Source organism: Balaenoptera musculus, chromosome 11, assembly GCF_009873245.2.
Source record: "Balaenoptera musculus isolate JJ_BM4_2016_0621 chromosome 11, mBalMus1.pri.v3, whole genome shotgun sequence".
Taxonomy (NCBI): Eukaryota; Metazoa; Chordata; class Mammalia; order Artiodactyla; family Balaenopteridae; genus Balaenoptera; species Balaenoptera musculus.
In genome coordinates, this window is record NC_045795.1 from 44,398,472 (window position 1) to 44,424,074 (window position 25,603).

A 25,603-nucleotide genomic window follows, 5' to 3' on the forward strand; every position below is an offset into this window, starting at 1 on the left:
AATCCTATATCAGGCTTTTCTTCCTCCACTGCCCCCTCCCCAATTATAGAGACCCACTGAATCCCACTATTACAGATTAGATATCAGAAGAAAGCCCTCTACCCTTCCCGCCCAAGTTATCTATTTCTGGACTTGGAATTTTTGCTGTAACTGCCAAGCTCCATTAAAAGATAAACATTGTCCTCTAAAACAGAAGAATTCTTGCTTATTTTCTCCTAAATATGCTTAGCTTTCATGGATATGTGCACTCAGATATAACCAGTATCCTTAATCTGCTGCCATTTCTAGGACACAACTCAAATTTCCTTTGTATGTAAGAATTTCATAGTGTCCAGGGGTGAGCATAGACAGGGTTGCAGGGAGAGGCCATATTAACCTGGCTTCTGAGGTTCTGGAACAGCTTTCCTTCCTGTACCCAGTGTGGCCCTCATTTTGTAACCTTCCAACTCCTGATCACCCACGGATTTTGGTATGTTGGACTATGTCATTGGAATCTTACCTCTGGTTCCCATTTTTTAAAACCATCATTTTAGTTAAAAAAAATTTCATAGGGACTGAACTAGAATCTGCTTTTCAACCTTTTCTGGCTTTACAGCTTTCTCCTTAATTGTTAGGACCCCACAAACTTCCCTAATGGGAGGGGGTGGGTATGGAAGAAAAACTGACTCAGAGAAGTGATCTAAAATATTGGCAAATAGGGACTTCTTTGGTAGTCCAGTGGTTAAGACTCCACGCTACCACTGCAGGGGGTGTGGGTTCGATCCCTGGTCAGGGAACTAAGATCCTGCATGTCATGTGGCACAGCCAAAATAATATATATATAGAGAGAGAGAGAGGCAGAGAGAGGCAAATAGAGACTCTCCCCTTCCCAATATATTTCTTAGGACTTTCCTATGCTTCTCCCCCCAAATAACTGAGCGGATACACTTTCTTGCTGGTCATTTGCTCTCATTGTGGACTCTTTAATATTACTCTTTAGTAGTATTTAATATAGAAGTTAATCCAGGGTAATCACAACGAGTGCTTCAAGAAGGATGACTGAAGATCTGTAGCTGCTAACATTCTAAATGAAACTGAGAGCCCATTATTACCACTGGGAGCCAATTCCATTTCTAGTTTGAGAAGTTACATATCTGAAAGCCTGACCTTTCTTAGAAAAACTCCAAGGGCCTAAAAGCTTCTTTAGACTATACGCTTTCGGTGAGATTGGCAAATCTAGCCTAAGAAGAGTCCTGGAATTTTGTGATTTCACATTAAATTACAATTCAGCATTGTGACACTAACGGAATGGTGGAAATTCCCAAACTGAAAGATATATTGGCCCCTTTTCATCTTAGTTCTACAGGAAACATTTAAGACATTTTCATCTAGCCTGAAATCAGTTCACTTTCTGCCCATATTCTGACAGTACTGTAGCTTTGGTTCTGCAGTTGGGTCAGTAACAAGGAGGCCTGCAGTAAGTTTTTCCCCCGTGTTCTGATCAGTTAAAATTTATTTCTGAACGTATTGATTCTTTGAATTACCAGTTAAACTTCTGTGCAAAATAAGGCCTTCTGTGACCTAATGGGTTAAATAGCTAACATGCATTTTAATATCAATGATCCCTCAGTTTTTCCAATGCCGATATGTTCTTCCAGAACCACAGAAGAATGTAATTCAGTGAGATCTGAGGCCAGCCCTCATTTTGGATCACTAACAATGGAAATCCCAGGGACTTGGCTTTCTGGAGAGAGTGAGTGTTCATAGATAACCTATTACTCATGCCTGGCTTTAACCAGCAACCTTGATCCCCAAACCCAAGTTTGTGATGGAAAAATATCAAATGAATATCACCCTGCTGCACATGCTTAATTTCTTTCCCCTTTAACACATTCTTGTTTAAAGTACTTCCATTTTGTCATTTTTAAATGGCAAAGATTTCAAAGTTGAAGTTCTTCCTTTCTCTAGCTACCATTTCTTTTCATCTACTCCCAACAGATTGTCTCTCAGATCTGCTTTTCTGCTTTCAATGTAGGTAGCCAGAGTTCTTTTTTTCTTTTTTTTCCTGGAAACTAACCCACCTTAGAGGGGAAGGAGAAGGAGACCAAACACAATTCTGAATGCCTGTTGTTTTCAGCATCAGGGCCATAAGGTCTTCTGGGCCCTTCAAAGTCATGAAAGTTAATAAACAGATCAGCAGAATTAATTGGAAATAACATAAGTAATCCTGTTATTGACATAACCATATAGTTAAATAAAAGACAACAGGCTACTGATAGCTAAATATAAGAAAAATAATTTTAACAACTTAATAATACCAACAGGTTATACTTACTTGACCTTTAAAAGGTAAAGTTCTAGGGCTAGAGCTTAATTTTAGAATGAAGTTGAAGAGATCCAAACAAAAGTTTAAATGTTGATTAAAGGGCTAAATAATTTATCTTCCTAGCATATGTGTATAGCTTGAAGGGAGTAAAGTTTTAGGAGCATACTTATATTTTGACTAGTGGATTACTAAAAATTTTTCCTGTAGGATATATAATTGCTGTATTTTTGGCATTAGTTTTCATTTAGCTTTGCATCCAGAGTTTATAATTTACAGTGTAAATCAGAGGATCATTACTTGTGCTTTAATGTAAACTTTAAGAAGAATAAATATTATGTAAAGTTTTCCTGAATGAGTATAACTTGGGAAGTAATTCAGAATGGTTATTTTGTCGTGGTTTGGGAAAAAGTAAAATGATGGTGGAACCATCAATTCAAGGTAACTCTTCCTGGATTAGGATTACCTTAATTACCTTAATTAACTTTAATTAACCCAAAACATGGCCTTCTTCCTGTCTCCAGAATATTCACATTGTTGTGACACAAAAACATATTTTATCAGTAAATCCTAATTTGCACCTTGTCTATCTCATGTGTTAACATGACCTTGGTTTACCTGGCCTTCCAAGCATGACTTTTGCTAGTGTTTAAAACTTAAATAAAATGTTATCTCTGTCAGGAAAACTAACACACTCTAGGTCCATGTTTAAATACTGTTAACTTCCTTAAATTAAAAATTCTTTTAGAATCTACATTTCCTTCTCAAGGTAGTACCCACATTTTAAAGAGATTAATTTTTTATCTTCCCGAAGAGTAAATTACATTTGCTTTTAAGACAAAGAGATAAACTTATCTCAAAGGATCAGAGCTCAGATAAATTTTTATGACTATCATTTTTAATAAGCTGCATTGTCCTATGACTTGTAAAAGGACATTTTTGAAGTTGGTAAGATGCCACCTACTACCTGGTGCAGTGGTATAGGCTGGCCAAGTGGTCAGAAAGCTAGTTTGGGACTACTTCTACCCAAAGTGATCCTGTGAACATTCTTTACTGCAGTGATGTAGCCTTGTACTAAAAATACCACCTCGGCCTTGTTATATATGCTCACTTCAGTGGAACTTCTGTGTACTTGGAAAATCACACCTGCTGTTTGATTTGGTTGATGCAACTCTATCCCAATTTAGATAAAATTTAGGTTGTACATATATGATTGATTTGCCTAAAAAGGGATATTTTGGTTAGTAACACAATCTTTCTAGTAGAAAAACATTCTTAAAAAATTTATTTATTTATTTATGCATGCTGTGCCAGGTCTTAGTTGTGACATGCGGGATCTTCGTTATGGCATGCAAACTCTTAGTTGCCGCACATGGGATCTAGTTCCCCGACCAGGGATCGAACCCTGGCCCCCTGCATTGGAAGCGTGGAGTCTTACCCACTAGACCACCAGGGAAATCCCTAGAAAAACATTTTTAATAGAGTTTATGTTTTAGAAAAGTTTTAGGTTCACAGCAAAAAAAAAAAAGAGGAAGAGATCTCCCATATACCTCCCCACCTGTCAATAAAGCTTCCCCCATTATCAACTTCCCCCAACATAGTGGTACATTTGGAATAATCAGTGAGCCTGTGGTGACACGTTATTACCCAAAGTCTGTAGTTTGCATTAGGGTTCACTCTTGGTGCTGTATATTCTATGGGTTTGGACAAATGTAATAAGGTATCTACCTTTATAGCATCATATAGAATAGATTTCCTACCCTAAAAATCCTCTGTACCCTGCCAATTCATCCCTCCCTCTCCCCTCACCCCTGGCAACCACTGATCTTTTTTTACTGTCACCATAATTTTGCCTTTTCCAGGATGCCATATAGTTGGAACCATACAGTAAATAGCCTTTTCAGTTTGGCTACTTTCATTTAGTAATATGTATTTAGGTATTCCTCCATGTCTTTTCATGGCTTGGTAGCTCATTTCTTTTTAGCACTGAATAATATTCCATCATCTGGATGTATACAGTTTATTTATCCATTAACCTACTAAAGGTGCTTTGTTGCTTATGAATAAAGCTGTTACAAATAAAGTTTATGAATAAAGCTGTTATAATATCTCATAACACAGGTTACTTCACTCCTAACTACTGTTTGGTTTATTTGCATGTTGTTTTTCTTAGGAAGAGCATTTCATCTGCAAAGAAAGAGGGTTTTATTTCTTCCTTGATTTGTGGTTTGGTGTCTGACATTAATTTGGAGAAATTATTGGTCGTTATTGCGTCAAATCGTTCCTCTGTTCCTTTCTCTCTTTCTTCCCCTGGTATTCCCATTATGCATACATCTTTTGTAACAGTTTTTGGATATTCTGGGGTTTTTTTTTTTTTTTTTTCCGGTCTTTTTTCTCTTTGTCTTCCAGTCTTGGAAGTTTCTGTTGACATATTCTCAGGCACGCAGATTCTTTCCTTAGTGGTGTGCAGTCTGCTGGTGAGCCATGAAAGGCACTGTTCATTTCTGTTGTGGTGTTTTTGATCTCTGATTTCTTTCTGGTTCTCTCTTAGGACTTCCATCTCTCTTACATTACACGTCTGTTCTTACAAGTTGTCTATTTTTTCCATCAGAGCCCTCAGCATAGTAATCGTGGTGGTTTTAAATTCGTGGTCTGATAATTCCAACATCTCTGCCAGGTCTACCATTCTTTGCTCGCTCTGACTCTTCAAACTGTGTTTTTTGCCCTTTGGTATCCTTGTAATTTTCTCGTTGAAAGTTGGACATGCTGTTGTGGGTCAAGGGAACTTCAGTAAACAGGCATTTAGTGATGAGTGGTAAGGCTGGGGAAGTGGTGGTGCTCTGTGTGACTGGTCTCAGCCTTGGAGAGCCTGTGTGCCTGGACTGGGAACCCCAGCAGTGCTTCTCAGGCCTTCCCCTCACCTGGGAGGGTGGCTGCAGTGGCCTGAAATGGCCTATTTCCCATCTCCCAGGTCGGTCAGGCTCTCGTGAAGTAGTTTCTCTTGAGACCAGGCATCGTTAAGGACAGAACACTCTGACATATTTCAAAATGCTTACTTTTCTTCTCCCCCTGCTGGAAACATGGTGGGATTTTTCTCCAGTCGTCACTATGAGAACCTGGTAGAGCTTCTGAAGGTAAACTCACAAAAAGAGTAAGGTCCCCTCCCCCCTTGACTGGGTCCCCCTGGAGTTTAAGTCTTGTTAATACTTGTCCACACTGAGCTTCCAGCACTTGGTTAGCTACAGTTCAGGTTTTCCTCCCCAGCACTGGTCCCGCTGAGGTTTCCACCCGTGGGTTTCTGCTCCACTCAGTTGTGATTCTCTGTATCTGCCCCTCTGTCTCTCCCGTTTTTCCATCAGTCACTTACACTGTGACCTCACTTCTATGGTGGATCTAAGAGAGGCTGTTGATTTTACAGTTTGTTTCAAGCTTTTTATTTGTTAGGATGGAGTGGCGACTTCTAAGCTCATTCCTTACATATTGAGCCAGAAAACAGAAGTTAGAGCTATCCTTTTTAATCAATAATTTTTCTTACATAAATACTGTCCAGGAATTGCTGAAAAGCTGGAACCAAGGGGGTTGGTACTATTAGACTTTTAGGGGGTGGACCAATGGCTTGGCATTACCTTATAGGCTCAGAGCAAAGCAATGCCAAACTTTTCAATATCCAGATGATTGTAAAGTAAATAAGGATGATTAATAGGTTATGTAACTTTTCGAAAAACGAAGATGCTGGTGGGTGACTGGCTGTCCTACAAAATACCACAATTTTAAAATATAAAACAAACAAGACAGGTTCTTAGAAATTTGATAATGATAAAAGTAATTAGTTCCTTAATCAACAAGGACCCACTGTATAGCACAGGGAACTGTACTCAATATTCTGTAATAACCTGTGGGGGAAGATAATCTGAAAAAGAATGGATATCAATATAAATGAACCACTTTGTTGTACACCTGAAACTAACACAACATTGTAGATCAACTATACTCCAATGTAAAATAAAAATTAAATTAAAAAAAGTAAATAGTTCTTTTTTTTTGAATTTTTGAATTTTATTTTATTTATTTTTTTATATAGCAGGTTCTTATTAGTTATCCATTTTATGCATATTAATGTATACATGTCAATCCCAATCTCCCAATTCATCACCGCCCCCCCCCCCCCGAGCCACTTTCCCCCCTTGGTGTCCATACTTCTTTAGTACAGTAACTCTTTGGTAAGTGGATATATGTTATTCCAAAGCTAATTTTGTTAACTAAAAGGAATGAAACTTGTTTTTTCAATTGTAGGGCAACGTTAAGCGTAAGGACCATATTGACCATCAGAAGGATAAAGTCGCCTTGACTCTGGCTCGTCTAGCCCGCCATGTCGAAGTGGAGAAACAGCAGAAAGAAGAGAAGAATAGAGCATTCAGGGTATGTGGCTGTTTTAATTGATATTTTACCAGATTATAGGTTGTTTATAAGAAAGTTAAAGAGATGCTTGTATAATCAAAAAATGTATAATTGGATCCAAGTTCAGCATGAAGTCTACATAGCTCACTGAGTTAGTAGTAATTCATGACAGCCTTTTACAACTGTTTTTGTTTGTTGGATTTTGCTCATATATGTATACAGACAAAAAAAGAAAAAGTAGAATTAAGTAGACTTTATTTTTGGGAATTAAAAATCATGGGATTCCTTAAGCTGGTGAGCAGTTAAGGGTTTCTAGTTACTTTATCACAGTTTATCAGGGCTTCTGTAGATAGAAGCTGTTGAAAGGTTCTTTTCTACTAAGTAGAGCCAGACCACTTTCACTTCAGCCTCTCCCTTCAGATTATTGAATTAGTGTGGTAGAAGAGCTACTATGTGGAAAATGAAGCCTAATTTAGACTCTTGTATGATATAAACCTCTTAAAACCTTGACTTGCTTTATTTATTTATTTTTTTAAGATTTTTTTTTTTTGATGTGGACCATTTTTAAAGTCTTTACTGAATTTGTTATAATATTGCTTCTGTTTTATGTTTTGGTTTTTTGGCTTCAAGGCATGTAGGATCTTAGCTCCTCAATCAGGGATTGAACCCGCACCCCCTGCATTGGTAGGCGAAGTCTTAACCACTGGACGGCCAGGGAAGTCCCTTGACTTGCTTTAGAAGGCACCAAATGAAATTACCTTAAAGAACTCCCCCAATATTGCCAAATGTCTGTTAGGAGTAGAATGTTGGCAAGTTGGGTAAAAAAAAATCCTACTGGGAGTTTAAAAATGGAAATAGAAATCATGGCATAATTTTACCTTGTATGTTTTTGATTCCTTCTTCCATTGCTTATTATAAAGGAATTTATATATTTCTGTTGCCTCTGTTTCAGTATCTCCTGATCTAATGTAGAATACATTAGTCTTCTTTAAATTTAGAAGTACCTTTGTTTGGGGACTTTAACTTTATAATGTAATACCAATTAAATTAGAGCATAGTATTCTAATTGTATGTTTAAAATGCTTAATACATTAGTGATACTTTTTTTTCTATAAATTTATTTTATTTTTGGTTACGTTGGGTCTTCGTTGCTGCACACGGGCTTTCTCTAGTTGTGGCGAGTGGGGTCTACTCTTTGTTGCGGTGCATGGGCTTCTCATTGCGGTGGCTTCTCTTGTTGCGGAGCACAGGTTCTAGGCGCACAGGCTTCAGTAGTTGTGGCGCACAGGTCAGTAGTTGTGGCTTGTGGGCTCTAGAGCGCAGGCTCAGTAGTTGTGGAGCATGGGCTTAGTTGCTCCGTGGCATGTGGGATCCTCCTGGACCAGGGCTTGAACCCGTGTCCCCTGCATTGGCAGGTGGATTCTTAACCACTGCACCACCAGGGAAGCCCAAATCAGTGATACTTTTTTAAAAAAGAATTCTTTCTTTCCTGGCAGAGACACTATTCAATTTTTTTTTTTTTTATTTTTACTGGAGTGTAGTTGATTTACAGTGTTGTGTTAATTTCATTATGATCAAATCGTTTTTTTTTTGGGGGGGGAGCAAAATTGCTTTACGATGTTGTGTTAGTTTCTGCTGTACAATGAAGTGAATCAGCTCTATGTGTACCTATTTCCCCTCCCTCTCGGACCTCCCTCCCACCCACCCATCCCACCCATTTAGGTCATCACAGAGCACCAAGAGGAGCTCCCTGTGCTATACAGCAGGTTCCCACTAGCTATCTATTTTACACATGGTAGTATATTTATGTCAAACCTAATCTCCCAATTCATCCCACCCTCCTGTTCCCCCCACTATGTCCACAAGTCCGTTCTCTACATCTCTACTCCTGCCCTACAAATAGGTTCCTCTGTACCATTTTTAGATTCCACATAATATGCGTTAATATACGGTATTTGTTTTTCTCTTTCTGGCTTACTTCACTCTGTATGACAGACTCTAGGTCCATCCACATCTCTAAAAATGACCCAATTTTGTTCCTTTTTATGGCTGAGTAATATTCCATTGTATATGCGTACCGCAACTTCTTTATCCATTCATCTGTCGTTGGACATTTAGGTTGTTTCCATGTTCTGACGATTGTAAATAGTGCTGCAATGAACATTGGGGTAACATGTGTCTTTTTGAATTATGGTTTTCTCAGGGTATATGCCCAGTAGTGGGATTGCTGGGTCATATGGTAATTCTATTTTTAGTTTTTTTATGGAACCTCCATGCTCTTCTCCATAGTGGCTGTATCAATTTACATTCCCACCAACAGTGCAAAAGGGTTCGCTTTTCTCCACACCCTCTCCAACATTTATTGTTTGTAGATTTTTTGATGATGGCCGTTCTGACCGGTATGAGGTGATACCTCATTGTAGTTTTGATTTGCATTTCTGTAATAATTAGTGATGTTGAGCATCTTTTCATGTGCCTCTTTGCCATCTGTATGTCTTCTTTGGTGAAATGTCTATTTAGGTCTTCTGCGCATTTTTTGATTGGGTTGTTTGCTTTTTTAATATTGAGTTGCGTGAGCTGTTTATATAATTTGGAGATTAATCCTTTGTCCGTTGCTTCATTTGCGAATATTTTCTCCCATTCTGAGGGTTGTCTTTTCGTCTTGTTTTTGGTTTCCTTTGCTGTGCAAAAGCTTTCAAGTTTCATTAGGTCCCATTTGTTTATTTTTGTTTTTATTTTCATTACTCTAGGAGGTGGGTCAAAAAAGATCTTGCTGTGGTTTATGTCAAAGAGTGTTTTTCCTATGTTTTTCTCTAAGAGTTTTATAGTGTCTGGTCTTACATTTAGGTCTTTAGTCCGTTTTGAGTTTATTTTTGTATATAGTGTTCGGTATTGTTCTAATTTCATTCTTTTACATGTAGCTGTCCAGTTTTCCCAGCCCCACTTATTGAAGAGGCTGTCTTTTCGCCATTGTATTGTTCTTGCCTCCTTTGTCATAAATTAGGTGACCATATTGTGCATGGGTTTATCTCTGGGCTTTCTATCCTGTTCCATTGATCTGTATTTCTGTTTTTTTGCCAGTACCATAATGTCTTGATTACTGTAGCTTTGTAGTATAGTTTGAAGTCAGGGAGCCTGATTCCTCTAGCTCTGTTTTTCTTTCTCAAGATTGCTTTGGCTATTTGGGGTCTTTTGTGTTTCCATATGAATTGTAAAATATTTTGTTCTAATTCTGTGAAGAATGCCATTGGTAGTTTGATAGGGATTGCATTGAATCTGTAGATTGCTTTGGGTAGTATAGTCATTTTCACAATATTGATTCTTCCAATCCAAGAACATGGTATATTTCTCCGTCTGTTTATGTCATCTTTGATTTCTTTCATCAGTGTTTTATAGTTTTCTGAGTATAGGTCTTTTGCCTCTGTAGGTAGGTTTATTCTTAGGTATTTTATTCTTTTTGTTGCTATGGTAAATGGGATTGTTTCCTTAATTTCTCTTTCTGAATTTTTGTTAGCGTATATGAATGCAAGAGATTTCTGTGCATTAATTTTATATCCTGCAACCTTACCAAATTCATTGATTAGTTCTAGTAGTTTTCTGGTGGCGTCTTTAGGATTTTCTATGTATAGAATCATGTCATTTGTAAACAGTGACAGTTTTACTTCTTTTTTTCCAATTTGTATTCCTTTTATTTCTTTTCCTTCTCTTATTGCCATGGCTAGGAATTACAAAACTATGTTGAATAATAGTGGTGAGAGAGGACATCCTTGTCTTGTTCCTGATCTTAGTGGAAATGCTTTCAGTTTTTCACCATTGAGAATGATGTTTGCTGTGGGTTTGTCATATATGGCCTTTATTACCTACCCCAACGGGTAGGTTCCCTCTATGCCCATTTTGTGGAGAGTTTTTATCATAAATGGGTGTTGAATTTTGTCAGAAGCTTTTTCTGCATCTATTGAGATGATCATATGGTTTTTATTCCTTAATTTGTTAATATGGTGTATCACATTGATTGATTTGCATATATTGATGAATCCTTGCATTCCTGGGATAAATCCCACTTGATCATGTTATATGATCCTTTTAATGTGCTGTTGGAGTCTGTTTGTAGTATTTTGTTGAGGATTTTTGCATCTATGTTCATCAGTGATATTGGTCTGTAATTTTCCTTTTTTGTGACATCTTTGTCTGGTTTTGGTATCAGGGTGATGGTGGCCTTGTAGAACGAATTTGGGAGTGTTCCTCCCTCTGCAGTTTTTTGGAAGAGTTTGAGAAGGATCGGTGTTAGCTCTTCCCTAAATATTTTATGGAATTTGCCTGTGAAGCCATCTGGTCCTGGACCTTTGTTTGTTGGAAAAATTTTAATTACAGTTTCAATTTCATTCCTTGTGATAGGTCTGTTTATATTTTCTAATTCTTCCTGGTTCAGTCTTGGAAAATTGTACCTTTCCAAGAATTTGTCCATTTTTCATGGTTGTCCATTTTATTGGCATATAGTTGTTTGTACTAGTCTCTTATAATCCTTTGTATTTCCGCAGTGTCAGTTGTGATTTATCCTTTTTTGTTTCTAATTTTATTGATTTGTGTCCTCCCCCCTCTCTTTTTTTTTTTTTTTTGATGAGTCTGGCTAAAGGTTTATCAATTTTGTTTTATCTTCTCAAAGAACCAGCTTTTGGTTTTGTTATTCTTTGCTACTGTTTTCTTCATTTCTATTTCATTTATTTCTGCTCTGATCTTTATGATTTCTTTCCTTCTACTGACTTTGGGTTTTCTTCATTCTTCTTTCTCTAGTTGCTTTAGGTGTAAATCTCAAGATTTTTCTTCTTTCTTGAGGTGAGCTTGAATTGCTATAAATTGCCCTTGTAGAACTGCTTTTGCTGCGTCCCATAGGTTTTGGGCCTCCGAATCTGAACTACTGGGCTAACAGAGAACCTCAGACCCCAGGGAATATTCATCAGAGTGAGGTCTCCCAGCTGTCCTCATCTCAGCACCAAGACCCAGCTCTACCCAACAGCTTTCAAACTCCAGTGCTGGAAGCCTCAGGCCAAACAACTAGTAAGACAGGAACACAGTCCCACCCATCAAAAAAAAAAAAAAAAAAGAGACAACAAAAAACATGTGTCACACATTAAAGAGCAAGTAAATACCTACAAGACCAAATAACTGAAGAGGAAATAGGCAACCTACCTGAAAAAGAACTCAGTGTAATGATAGTAAAGATTATCTGGAATCTTGGAAGTAGAATGGAGGTATGGATTGAGAAAATGCAAGAAATGTTTAACAAAGATCTAGAAGAACTAAAGAACAAAGAAACATAGATGAACAACACAATAACTGAAATGAAAAATACACTAGAAGGAATCAATAACAGAATAACTGAGGCAGAAGAACGAATAATGAGCTGGAAGGTAGAATGGTGGAAATAACTGCCAAGAAGCAGAATAAAACAAAAAGAATGAAAAGAATTGAAGACAATCTCAGAGACCTCTGGGACAACACTAAACACACCAATATTCGAATTATACAGGTCCCAGAAGAAGAAGAGAAAACGAAAGGGTCTGAGAAAATATTCAAAGAGATTATAGTGAAAAAATTCCCTAATATGGGAAAGGAAATAGTCACCCAAGTCCAGGAAGCGCAGAGTCCCATACAGGGTAAACCCTAGGAGAAACACACCAAGACACATATTAATCAATCTAACAAAAATTAAATTCAAAGAAAAAATATTAAAAGCAGCTATGGAAAAGCAAAAAATAACATACAAAGGAATCCCCATAAGGATATCAGTTGATTTTTCAGCAGAAACTCTGCAGGCCTGAAGGGAGTGGCAGGATATACTTAAAGTGATGAAAGAAAAAGACCTACAACCAAGATTACTTTACCCAGCAAGGATCTCATTCAGATCCAACAGAGAAATCAAAAGCTTTACAGACAAGCAAAAGGAAGAGAATTCAGCACCACCAAACCAGCTTTACAACAGGTGCTAAAGGAACTTCTCTAGGCGGGAAGCACAAGAGAAGAAAAAGACCCACAAAAACAAACCCAAAACAATTAAGAAAATGGTAAGAGGAACCTACGTATCAATAATAACCTTGAATGTAAATGGATTAAGTGCCCCAACCAAAAGACACAGACTAGCTGAATGTATACAAAAACAAGACCCATATATATGCTGTCTACAAGAGACCCACTTCAGACCTAGGGACATATACAGACTGAAAGTGAAGGGGTGGAAAAAGATATTCCATGCAAATGGAAATCAAAAGAAAGCTGGAGTAGCAATACTCGTATCAGATAAAGTAGACTTTAAAATAAAGACTGTTACAAGAGATAAGGAAGGACACTACATAATGATCAAGGGATCAGTCCAAGAAGAAGATATAACAATTATCAATATTTATGCACCCAACATAGGAGCACCTCAATACATAAGGCAAATGCTAACAACCATAAAAGGGGAAATCGACAGTAACACAGTAATAGTAGGGGACTTTAACACCCCACTTACACCAGTGGACAGATCATCCAAACAGAAAGTAAATAAGGAAACACAAGCTTTAAATGACACAATAGACAAGATAGATTTAACTGTAATTTAATTGTTATTTATAGGACATTCCACCTGAAAGTGGTGGAATACACTTTCTTCTCAAGTGCGCACAGAACATTCTCCAGGATAGATCACATCTTAGGTCACAAATCAAGCCTTGGAAAATTTAAAAAAGTTGAAATTGTATCAAGCATCTTTTCTGACCACAACGCTATGAGATTGGAAATTAATTACAGAAAAATAAACTGTAAAAAACACAAATACATAGAGGCCAAACAGTGCACTACTAAATAACCAAGAGATCACTGTAGAAATCGAAGAAGAAATAAAAAAATACATAGAAACAAATGACAACAAAAACACTATTTAATTTTAAGGAAGATCCTTTCCCCAGACTATGTTAAGTGTGTTATTTATGGGTCATGGGCAAAGTCTCTTTGAGAGAGGAGTGGTTTGCAAGTTGTCCCCCTTTTCTGCCCATTTCCTCAGTATGCTCACTTCTTTTCCCAGATCAGATGTTACAGATGTGTTAACACCACATAGGTAATAAAGCATTTGAGATGAGTTCAGAATCTGTTAGTCACTATGACAAGTAGGGTTTTTCTCAAGGGTAGTTTCAGCTTTTACCCATGTAAATGTTCATTCATTGTATTAAAGACTTTACCTTAGCATTTGAGAAAGTTTTTTTAAACTTTGAAATTCTTGTTTATCCAATTGTAAAGAATAAATTTATCTACATTTCATTCTTTTCTAAGAAAGAAACTGACTCACACAGATACTTTAGCTCATTTTTTGCTATCCATTCATGACTTTTTTTTCTTGTTTGATTCTCCTTATATATAACTTGTTTTTTAAAACTAGATGACAGAAAACAAAAAGAAAACAAAACTACCCAGAAAGGAAGATAATGAAACTAAAGTAAAACTAATTCTTGCAGAATTTTAGTAGGTGTTAACTGTGACTAAAAATACAGTAGAAAATGTCTTCCAGCTCTTCTAGGCCTTTGTGAATTGTTGGTGTCTCACTGTTAAAGTGGATTGTCCATCTTTTGTGATGGAAAGGTTTTAAAGAAAATTTCTTAAAATCTTCACTGGATAAATCACTTTCAGAGATAATGTGTTGTGCTTGACTAGTTGATCAGTTACCAGCTTTGCTTGTTGTTGATATTCCAGGAGTTAAGATGACTTGCATGAAGGGATGTACCCCTAACGTGTGTGGAAATAGCTGGGTGACAGGAAAAGGGTGACTAATTTGGGGGTGATTTTAGCCAGCAAATGTTTTTTGAGCACTGACTATGTATGGCCGCAGAGTTCAAATCCTATTGTAAGAAATGCCAGAGAACTTTCTTTTTAAAAAGCCTGCTTATTTTTAATTACTGGCAGTAGTTTAAAATAAGTAGGCTATTGGCTGGCATATAGCAATATTTAATCTCAATTATATTTATTTAATTTAAGGTGTTTTTTTTTTTAAGATTTTTGTAAGGAACTCTGATAGATGGAACACTTCAAGGTTTTGAAAGTCCTACACAGAAGGGACCTTTTGAACTCTGTATTGAAACCAGTGGTTCTATACTTAATTTGATTACAGAGAATTTTAAAAAATGTATATAATGCATATTAACATCTTTGGAAAATTAGTATTCTATGGCCATACTTAGAACAAAGTTGTGTAGAAGATTTTTTTCAGAGTAAAATCTTGAATCTCCCTGTCCCCCTACTTACCCTTGCTGATAGAAGATCCTGTTATAGTGATAAGTAGGTCATTCAATATTCTGGTCTATTTCTTGCAAATCCAGCATTTGTGGATTTGTGACTTCTTTTTAACAACCTTTTTGAGACACAGTATGTTGTACAGTAAGTCCCCTACTTATGAATGAGTTCCATTCTGAGAGCGCGTTTATAAGTCCAATTTGTTCGTTAAGTCCAACAAAGTTAGCCTAGGTACCCAACTAACACAATCGGCTATATAGTACTGTACTGTAATAGGTTTATAATACTTTTCACACAAATAATACGTAAGAAACAAACAAACACAAAATGTAAAGAAAACATTTAAAATCTTACAGTACAGTACCTTGAAAAGTACAGTAGTACAGTACAACAGCTGGCATACAGGGGCTGGCATCGAGTGAACAGGCAAGAAGAGTTACTGACTGGAGGAGATCCTGGCCTTGAAATACAGATATTGTACTACCATACTCTATACAATACTGTACAGTGAAGTACACAGAATCACAACCAGTTGTAGAGTATGCACACATGTGACAATGTACACCAGACACATGAACTAACTTACTTGACTGGACATGCAAACACACATTTGTATCTTTGAAAGCTCTCATCTTGAAGGTTCGTGTGTAGGGGACTTACTGTACTGGTTAAGTGAATGGATTCTAGAATCACATTGGAGAATGAGAGTTTAAATCCTGGCATTGTTATTTATCCTTGTGCAATTTATTTGACCTTCATGTGCCTCAGTTTTCCCATCATAAAATGGGAACAATAATAGTACCAATCTCATAGAGTTATTGTGAGAATTAGATCTAAGATGCTTTTAGAATAGTGCCTGGCACGTGGTTAGTGGTTAATAAGTGTTACTTGTTAAATACAGCATGATTAGAGTATGCAAATAGATTTATCAATAACGTAACTAGAAAGATTTAGAGACTGTAACAGCCTAAAGCATCTAGTTTAGTGGTTGGCACTGGCCCACTGCCTGTTTTTATAAATAAAATTTTATTGGAACATAGCCATGCCCATTTGTTTACATATTATCTATGGCTGCTTTCATGCCGCAACAGCAGAGTTGAGTAGTTGGAAAAGAGACTATATGGGCTGCAAAGCCTAAAATATTTACACTGTGGTCTTTTATGGAAAAAGTTTGCCAACCTTTGATCTAGATGCAATAGATGCTTTATACTGGCACGTTTTAAGTACTAATGTGTGTCTGCTCTTATACTATTCACTGAACAAATATTTAATAGGCTTCTGTATACTTCAGACTATATATGGAAAATTTGAAGGAAAATGTATAAAAGGTTAAAGATGAAAATAATCATTCATATTTCCATTCCAGAGATAGCCATTGACATTTATCATATTTATTTTCTGCCTTTTTCCCTCTCTGCAGATAGAGTTACATATAGCTTGAAATAATCTTTGTTTATATTTGGCCTTATTTGTTTAATACTATTTAGTGACCCACTTGATACCAAAAGTATATTTCTGCTTCAATGAAAAAGTTTTGTGCTTCTAATGACTTTCATGAAATGTACACACCATAATTTACTTAAATGGTACCCTATTGTTGGAGATTAATTTGTTGCAAACTTTGTGCAAATGTAGATGACATTGGGATCAACATCTTAGAGCATGAACCTTTGGTTTGACTTACCTCTTTAAGATAGAGTTCTAGGTGTGGAGTTACAGGGATAAAGGATAATCAATATTTTCTGATCGCTGTTGTGACAAAATCATTTTCTTAAGGAAACTGGATTAGTAACCATAGGTTAATTGAGTTTTTTCTTAATATCTTTAGGAAAAAATAGATTTTCAACAGGCTCATGGGTTACAAGAATTGGAATTTATTCGAGGACATTCTGATACAGAAGCAGCGAGACTGTGTGTGGACCAATGGTTAAAAATGCCAGGTAGGTATTCTTTAGAGATCAGAGTGGAACTAAGGTTACCAAGCTTCCCTAAAGCCTTAAAGCATTGTGTCTGTTTTATTCCGTTGCTAATAAGTATATAAAGTGTTGAAATTTAGTTCAGTAATACTTAACGGAAGGCCTACTTTACCAATTGTCTTCCTACTTTGGCAAAAGTATGTTTTGCGTGTAAGTAATCCTTGAGCTGATCATCTGTTCATTCATATGTCTCCTAGTTATTACCCTCTATGGGAGGGCGTGTAACAGGTTACTTGAGGTCAGGCTTCTCTAAGGAAGTGGAATTTAAGCTGAGATGGAAAGGATTAGCATTTATTTATTTATTTGTCAGTGCAGCCTGTGTAGATATTTTGTTAAGGAAGTGTCCATGTGGGAGGCTCATCTAAAGCAGTGGGTAGCTTCTTCATGACTAACTCTTTGCAGACCTGAAATTCCTGGAAGAGTCACTGTGCAGCGTTTTCCTCCTACCAGATAATTGGTAGAATTTTTTAGAGCCACCATGGTAAGTTTTCTAGCTTGTCTTGTAGAAGACCCACTGAGCCCTTACAAGCTTGGGATATCCACAGAATCCTTAGCTGTGGATTTAATCCAGCAGAAAGTTTAATTACAAAAAGTCTTAGAAATATCTATGTATGCAGTGCTCAACTTTGAACCTAGGTATCTTATTCTATAGTTTTCAGAGGGCTTTTCTTTGAATAGAATCAAATTGCCACTTTTAAAATAATTCCAATAATTTGTAGATATTTTAACACTTGGCCACTCCCTGAAACTGTATTTTGTTCTTACCTCCCAATGTGTTTGTGCCTGGCAAACTCCCACCTTGCCCCATCCTCCTTTTTAAATACCCTTTCCTCTTTTTTTCTTCTTAGTTGCCTGTGGGGTTAGCCCTACAGATAACATTCAATACTAGAGGTTGCTAGGTTTATTTAGTCTGCATAAGTTTGGTTGTTCAGCTGTCTTTGATCCCCCAGTGCTTTATTCATTTCTCTCTAATAGTTTCTACCCTGTTATGTTGCATTGATAAGTTTACGTGTCTGTGTCTTTTACCAGATTTATATGCTCCGTGGGGACAGAGACTAAGGCTTATTAATCCTTTTTAGTGTCAGTGCCTAAAAAGAAGGCTCAGCATAGAGATGTCCAATAAGTGTTGGTTGAATATTATATAAGAGTGGGCTGTAAGCATTTGCATATGAACACAGAAAAGAAGCCTAGAACTCGGGTACCAAATGTGACTGTCATTCAACTAAAGAAAAGAATTGTTTGGCATTCCAGACCTACTTTAGAAGAAATACTTAGAAATTATGGTCCTTAGCTGCATCAGAATCACCTGGGAGTCTTAAATACACATGTCTGGGCCTAGAGATAATTCTAGGGCACCTGTAGATTTGGGAAGATTCCTACGTGATTTTGATAGGAAAATGGGCTAGAACTACAAGGCTCAATCTACAAGATCTCTTGTAAAAATCGTTCATCTCATATGAATCTATCACTTTCAAGTCTTGTCTAGAATGATTGCTGGGCCAGTAATATGTCCCTTTAGGCCTAATCCCTGGCCTCCAGATTGTCAGAATATTTTAATTCATTGTAAGTTGAATTCATGAGCATCTGTTTATATATTTCTGGGAACAAATGAGTCACTTAGCTGTGTCTTTAGGATTCTTTGCAAGATGTGGTATTGTATCAGTATATCACTTCAGGTGACACCTGGTTCATTGGTGGCTGATAAGCTTGTGCCTTGAGTTAAGGTCTTTAGTTATGCTCTTTTTATGTGACTGTTTTATCTTTTTGCTTGGTCCCTGCCACTCTGTAACACTGAAGTCTGGGGTCTTTTGCTAGCACAGCTGCCTTAGCATTGGGCTATACTTGGTGTGGTGCCGTTCCACACATGGGCTTCACAGAATGCTGAGATCTTTGAGGAGAGGAGAGCTGGGGAGAATAGAGATGGCATTGTTCTCGTCAGTTATAAAAAGTGAGATTCTACTTCTCAGTAGCATTAAGGGACTTGTTCAATCTGTTCCAAAGTATCCAACCATTATAATTCAGTTCTTTGATTAGAGGTAGTTTGAGTACTTTATAATTACTCAAACTGGAAATCCATCTTTTATTTTTTATAGACTTTTATAGTTAGGCCAGTTTCCACACATTTGAATACTTAGTAATTTAAAAACAACACTCTGTACTATTTAAGGAAAAGAACTGTTTAAATCTCTCTGTATTTTGCCTTTCCATAGATAAAGCTTATTTTCTTTCTGGCTTGTTTTCTCCACTTTGATTTTTGTCCAGAACCTCTGTTTGGCTAAATAAAGGTTTTAATAGGCAACACCTAGAATGTGGATGGACAGTAAATAAAAATTATTATAATTCTGACTGCATTAAAAAATTAAAGATAAAAAAGTATATTGTTGTTAATGCCTCTTTTAATATGATTAATGCTATGTTAGTCGTTGTTTATTGGTAGAACACATTTATAAGCATTTTGGCAGCATTTAATAGAGGCATTTGCCCCGTGAACAGCAGAAAAGCATTGAAACCTTCAACATATATAACCATTTGGGGATCTTAACTAGATGATGTTAAAGGAATAACATTTATTCTAGTTAAATGCTTAGGGGCTTTGTAGAAATTGCCATAAAGATAAATACACAGCTTTTTGTTGTACGAAATATTCAAGGTATTTGAGTGAAACAATTTACAAGAAATAATAATAAAAGATAATAATCAAACTATCTAGAGTATATATTAGAATCCTCCTGGCAGTTTTTACAATTCTTTGTTTATACAACATAACTCTAAATTTTTCATTGTGTAACATGTATTGGGAGTTTGCCTGGGAAGAAAATTTGGCTAAGTCTAGAAAGTTATGTGACTATTAAGACCAAGATTATAAAGAAAGAAAAGGGATGAAGAATGGACCAGGATAAAGGGGATAATTAAGGCATTCTCCTTGTCTCTCTGTCCTCTTCACTCCTTCACACCCTCCCAGTTACATTGTTTGACATAATATTCATAGAACCCAGATCCTCTGTAATATAACTAAACCTTATGATGTGTTTAAGATAGTTAAAAGAGAAAATAAGAATTAGAAGAAAAAAATCTTTGCCAACTTCCATAAGTGAAAAGAAGGGAGGCAGGAATAGGGGTTCTGTAGAGCAACTGGTTTTCTAATATATTCCATCTTTGATGTTTCCTGGCTGTTGAACTTAAGGGAACAGTTTTTTTCCTCAGGTAATGTTACTTGGGGATGTTAACGGCTTCCCTTGTCCCAAATAGCTATTTACTTGTAGGTTGTTATATCTTTTATAAGAAAGTTTGTAAACACCTAATTACAAGTAGGATCACCCAGTTGATGCTGCACATGTTTTTCATTGTTTTTTCATAATTCTGATTACCAGTCCAAAGGACAAGTATCTGAAATAGAAACTTAAGAATTTATATTCCAATGATGCAGGACTCAAAACAGGCACGATTAATTCTGGAACAAAAAGTTCGTTCCGAAGAGGAGGCCAAATACGAGTGTCTGGGAAACCAATTTCATGTCCCATAATGCACTGTAACAAGCAGTTCGATAATGGGCACCTTCTCTTAGGACATTTGAAAAGGTAAGTGTGATATTTAGAATAGTGGATGTTGAAGATGAAATGAAAGCGTGATGCACCTCTACCGTTGTGATTATAGCTTTATATTCCAAACTCATTGTTCTGTGCTATTATGATGTAATTTTTTCTAATTTACATTTCTTAGGCTTCCTAGAAGGCTTGAAATCAGATTATTTTAGTGATATTCAATCCTAATATGTCTCATAAAATTCTGACCAGACTTTTTGCATTGATATGCATTTGGATCAGTTTTAGAGAAATGCAGTCCATTAGAAAATCCAACATTTAGCAAATTTGAAGAGACACAAAGCACTTACAGATATTTGGGCTAGCCTAAAGAAAGCTAGTATGGCATTACAAAATAAATGCTAAAGGCAAACCAAATGTACCAAAGTTAACAATAAATGTTCTATTTATGAAATCCATCTTATTAATTTACTGAATTTTTGAATAGTAGAGCTTGAGAAAGTAAATATCAAGGGAAGACAATATTAAAGGCATTAAATAGTCTTATCTTCAGTCTCCCCTTCTCATAGTTTAAAGATGGGAATTGAGAGTTTGGAGCTCTAAGCCTTCTCTTTTCCAGATGTCTCACCCTACTTACACCTTACCTTACTTTTAGAGCCTTCTGGAGGGGCTTCAGCATTCTACAGATAACTATATTTTAAGTATTTTTAAAAAGTCTTTGAGGTAGTTTTAAATGACACAAATTTGTTAAATGGTTAAAATGACATTAAAAGTATTAAAAGCCATTTTTAGGAAATAGGTGTGTGCCAGAAATCTTGACATGAGATTATTATTCCAGTGGTTCATTTACAATTATTTGTGAGTTTTATGGTAAATAAAGCAAGAAGGAACAGATGATGGCTGTACAGTTTTCAAACTGGAAGTTTACCAGTTTGGCAAGACATGCTTAAATCCATTTTATTGGATCTTAGGTACTTTTATGAAATGTAAAGCTGTTGGTCACTGTTTGAAGAGATTGCATGGCATATGGGAACCACTTGATATTTCTTGAATATAAACATTAATATTTCAGTAGAAAAAGTGTAAAGTCCTGAATGTGTGTGTGTGTGTGTGTCTAGCTTAACAAATGAAGCAACATCGTTCTGCCCCTAGAATGTCAGATTTTCTAATGTTACCTCTCTTTTGCTGAGTAGGTTTGATCACTCTCCATGTGATCCAACAATTACACTACATGGACCTTTCATCAGTTCTTTTGCTTGTGTAGTATGTTATAAAAATTTTGTTACTCAACAACAATATAGGGATCACCTTTTTGCTAAGGTAAGAGCATATCCTAAGCTAAGAGTAGGTATTCTTTTTCTAGAGAACCGTGGAATGGGATATAGGTGTTTTCTTGCTGCTCTTAAGGTTGCACTCAACAATGATGCACATAAAGATCAAAATTATGATTGTCTATGGGGAATAAAATTACTTGGAACATTAAATTATTGTGGGCAGGTAACCCTGATAGCTGAAAGCCAGGAGTCTTAAAGAATATCATTTTTATGGAGTTGCTCTATGAAAATAACTTACTTTGTTCAAGATGTTCTGTGAGTTAGTCACATGATAACCAGAACATTCTTCTTAAGTGTGATGCCGTTCACTGCTGGTTGAATTGTTGGAGCCACGTAGTAAGTAATGATTCCTTTATTAATGCTGGTATTAAGAAATAGATCTGGTATTTAAAAGGCTGGTATTTAACACTTGCATTAAGTGTTAAATCTCAAGGGATATAAGATTGATTCATGATATTAGCAAACTCAATGTAATGAAGAACTCTGTAATAAGTGTTTCCCACACTTGATATTAGATATCTCACTAGTTAACATTACAAAATGTTAATTGTGCAATATGTTCACTGTGGAAAAATTTTAAAATACTAACAAAAAGAAAATAAGAAATCACTTTTAAAAAAAATTTATTGAAGTATAGTTGATTTACAATGTTGTGTCGATTTCTGCTGTACAGCAAAGTGATTTAGTTATACATATATATACATTCTTTTTTATATTCTTTTCCATTGTGGTTTATCATAGGATACTGAATATAGTTCCCTGTGCTATACAATAGGACCTTGTTGTTTATCCATCCTTATGTAATAGTTTGCCTCTGCTAACCCCAAACTCCCAGTCCTTCCCTCCTCCATTTCCCCTCCCCCTTGGCAACCACAAATCTACTGTCTGTGTCTGTGATTCTGTTTCTGTTTTGTAGATATATTCATTTGTGTTGTATTTTAGATTCCACATATAAGTGATATCATATGGTATTTTTCTTTCTTTTAAGAAATCGCTGTTAATTTCACTTATAGAGATAAGCATTGTTAACATTTTTATGTATATATTTCTGCTTTTTCTCCATATATAAATATTTTTACATAGGATAAAGTATGTAAATTTTTTCATAATTAAGAAAAGCAGTGTATTATAAACATAAATGTTTAAATATATGTTGAATCAGTATGTACATTTAAAATCAATGAATGGCATTCTGTATGAATATATTATAGTTCATTTAATTTCCTACTAGATGTATTAATTGTTTACATTTTTCTGTTATTAAAAACAATAACACATTAAATATCCTTGTAGCTAAAAACCTATGAGAAGATCCATACTTGGTGTATTTGCTGAGTAAATATTAGGTTTTGAAATAGTAAAATGCTAATGTCCAGAGAGAACTAGGGTTTTTCTTTAAACCATGTTTTCAGAATTTGCTAATCTCTAGCCCTATACTTGAAAAGTCACGTGGGTAGTAACTTGGATTCTGTAGAGGTTCATACAAAAAATGAAGACTTGCACTCCCAGGTGTCTCTGGTTGAGTTCTGCGGTTGACTGACCCCTGTTCTGGTGCTGGAGAGTGTTCCCAGGATAGATGCGCCTCTTGACGCTGAGTTCGTTGTATACTTAGTCATTAGTTTTGGGGAGCCTGTGTCTTGTTCAACCCTGATGAGTCACCGTAGTACGAGAGGAATCCACATGCTCTAGAATGAATAAGCTGCGATGGTACATCATCAAGTGAAATAGGAGTTCAGAGGAAGGGGAGAGGAGTAGCAGGAGAAGCTGACAGAGCACTGCAGAGGAGAAGCGGTCCTCCAGGCTTGGATTTGGATAGATGGAAAGGACAAGTGGTATAATCACAGGAAGGTTTGACCAAGAGCCTACACAGAGTAGCAAATATGGGAATAGGTAGCATGCAGAGAACAGGTAACATAGCAGGCCTGAGACTTCTGTCCTTAGATGGACTTGCTTGCAAGGTTGGCACTGGGCTGTTGTCTGGGAACTTAGATTTGGCGGGTCCCTACGAGTCTCTGATGAGTGGCCCTTTGTGCATGAACTGTTGGTGCAGACAGTGTGGTTTATGCTGAACACCTAATTTCCTTGTGGGGGTCTGGAATTTTGGTCTGTACTGGGAAGGTGTGATCCTGCCCCCTGAGCACTGAGTCTCTAAGGTATTGTTCATGTGCATTGCTGCAGTTCATTGTTAAGTATGTCCTGTGTGTTTCCGCTGGGAGAGGACCCTTGGAATCTTACACCTGGTTTCTTCTGGACCTTGCCTAGTGTGCTTTTCCCCCTTTGTATCCTTTTGTATCCTTTTGCTGTAATAAATCATTGCCATGAGTACAACTGTGCACCAAGTCCTGTGAGTCCTAGCCAACCACCAAGCCTGGGGATGGTCCTGGGGACTCCCAACACAAGTACAATAGTAACTTGACTACAAAGGCACAAAATTTAAACTTGATATTGGCAAGATACTGGCAGTATCACAGGACGTGACATGATGAAAATAATTCTTATATCTTCAGAGCTAGAGGGACTTTAAATTCTAGAACCAAATTCCTTCTCCTTTTTTAGGGACACCAAAGAGATTGAGTGGTATTAGAATGGCACCAGTGTTCAGGGTAGATTCAAAGATGTGGACAAGGAGACCAGTTTAGGTGACTTCAGCAGTAATTTAGCTTTGAGATGAGAAAAGGGTTTACTTAGGTAATGACATTTAAAATAAGGACCTTAAAGTGGACCCAAAAGACACATTAAAGAAAGAAATGATAGGGCTGTCTAGTGCCCTGACACAGGTTTGGGGAGAGAAGGGAAAAGGGTGCAACTACATTCCATAGTTTTTTAGTGTTTGCAGTGGGTCACTAGTATTCCACCTTTTTCAGAACTGGAGTTCTTTCAGGGCATGTTTTTCTATTCCATGCTGTAAGCATATTTATCTTTTTTCTTCAATAAATCTGAATAGATATTTTAACCTTAAAATTAATTAATACTCTCATTTGTGTTTTCCCAAATTTCATTAATTTGTTTCCTTTTTTTTCTGGGAATCACTCATCCTATGCTGTTTTGCCCTCCCTTTTGCCGTCTCCCCGGGAAGTAAATTTATGATATTCAGCCTTCTGGGAGGCAATATGGTAAAACAGAACAAAGGCTTTCATGTCAAACAGACCTGGATTCCACTGTTACTTTTATTAGCTATGTGTTCTCACCAAGTTACAGCACATCTGTGAGCTTGGTTCTTCATCTCTAAAGTGGAATTGTTATACTTACATACAAGATTGTTGAGAGAAAACATAATACAATAATAAAGCACTTATGGCCTGACATATAGTTTTTAATAAGAGGTCCTATTGCTTATTCTTTGGAATGTCTGTCACAAGGATTCGGAAGGAACCAGTCATTACGTATCTTAAATGAGCCAGAAGAGGTCGCTAGAAGATTGCGTACCTGTGAATTCTGTTTCATAAAGATGATGTTCTTCAATGAAATTGTGAAACTGTCCACAATTTGCATTGTTTGCCTTGCTGCCCTTCCCTTTTCTTTTTATCTCCAGTTTCTTCTGTCTAGACTCATGCCTCTCAAACTTTAAAGTGCACACAGATCACTTGGGAGTCTTGTTAAAATGCAGGTTCTGACTCAGTAGATCTGATGTGGGGCCTTAGATTCAAGATTTCTAACAAGCTTCTAGGTGATGGCAGTGCTGCTGGTCTTTGAGTCATACTTTGAGTAGCAAGTGTCTAGTGTTTTTTGACATTCAAGCTATCCAGGGACTTCCCTCGTGGTCCAGCGGTTAAGACTCCGTGCTTCCACTGC

The 25,603-nt window shown here is 36.7% G+C and overlaps 1 protein-coding gene across 1 annotated transcript in view; it reads left to right on the plus strand.

Moving 5' to 3' along the window:
• The window catches only part of ZNF451 (zinc finger protein 451), an 86,316-nt gene that overhangs the window by 20,276 nt on the left and 40,437 nt on the right, over positions 1–25,603 (plus strand). Inside the window, exons 4-7 of the mRNA XM_036867733.1 lie at positions 6,596–6,721; positions 16,788–16,899; positions 20,363–20,513; positions 21,671–21,797. Of these exons, the coding sequence (XP_036723628.1) occupies positions 6,596–6,721; positions 16,788–16,899; positions 20,363–20,513; positions 21,671–21,797 (516 nt within the window). The remainder of the gene's footprint in view (positions 1–6,595; positions 6,722–16,787; positions 16,900–20,362; positions 20,514–21,670; positions 21,798–25,603) is intronic.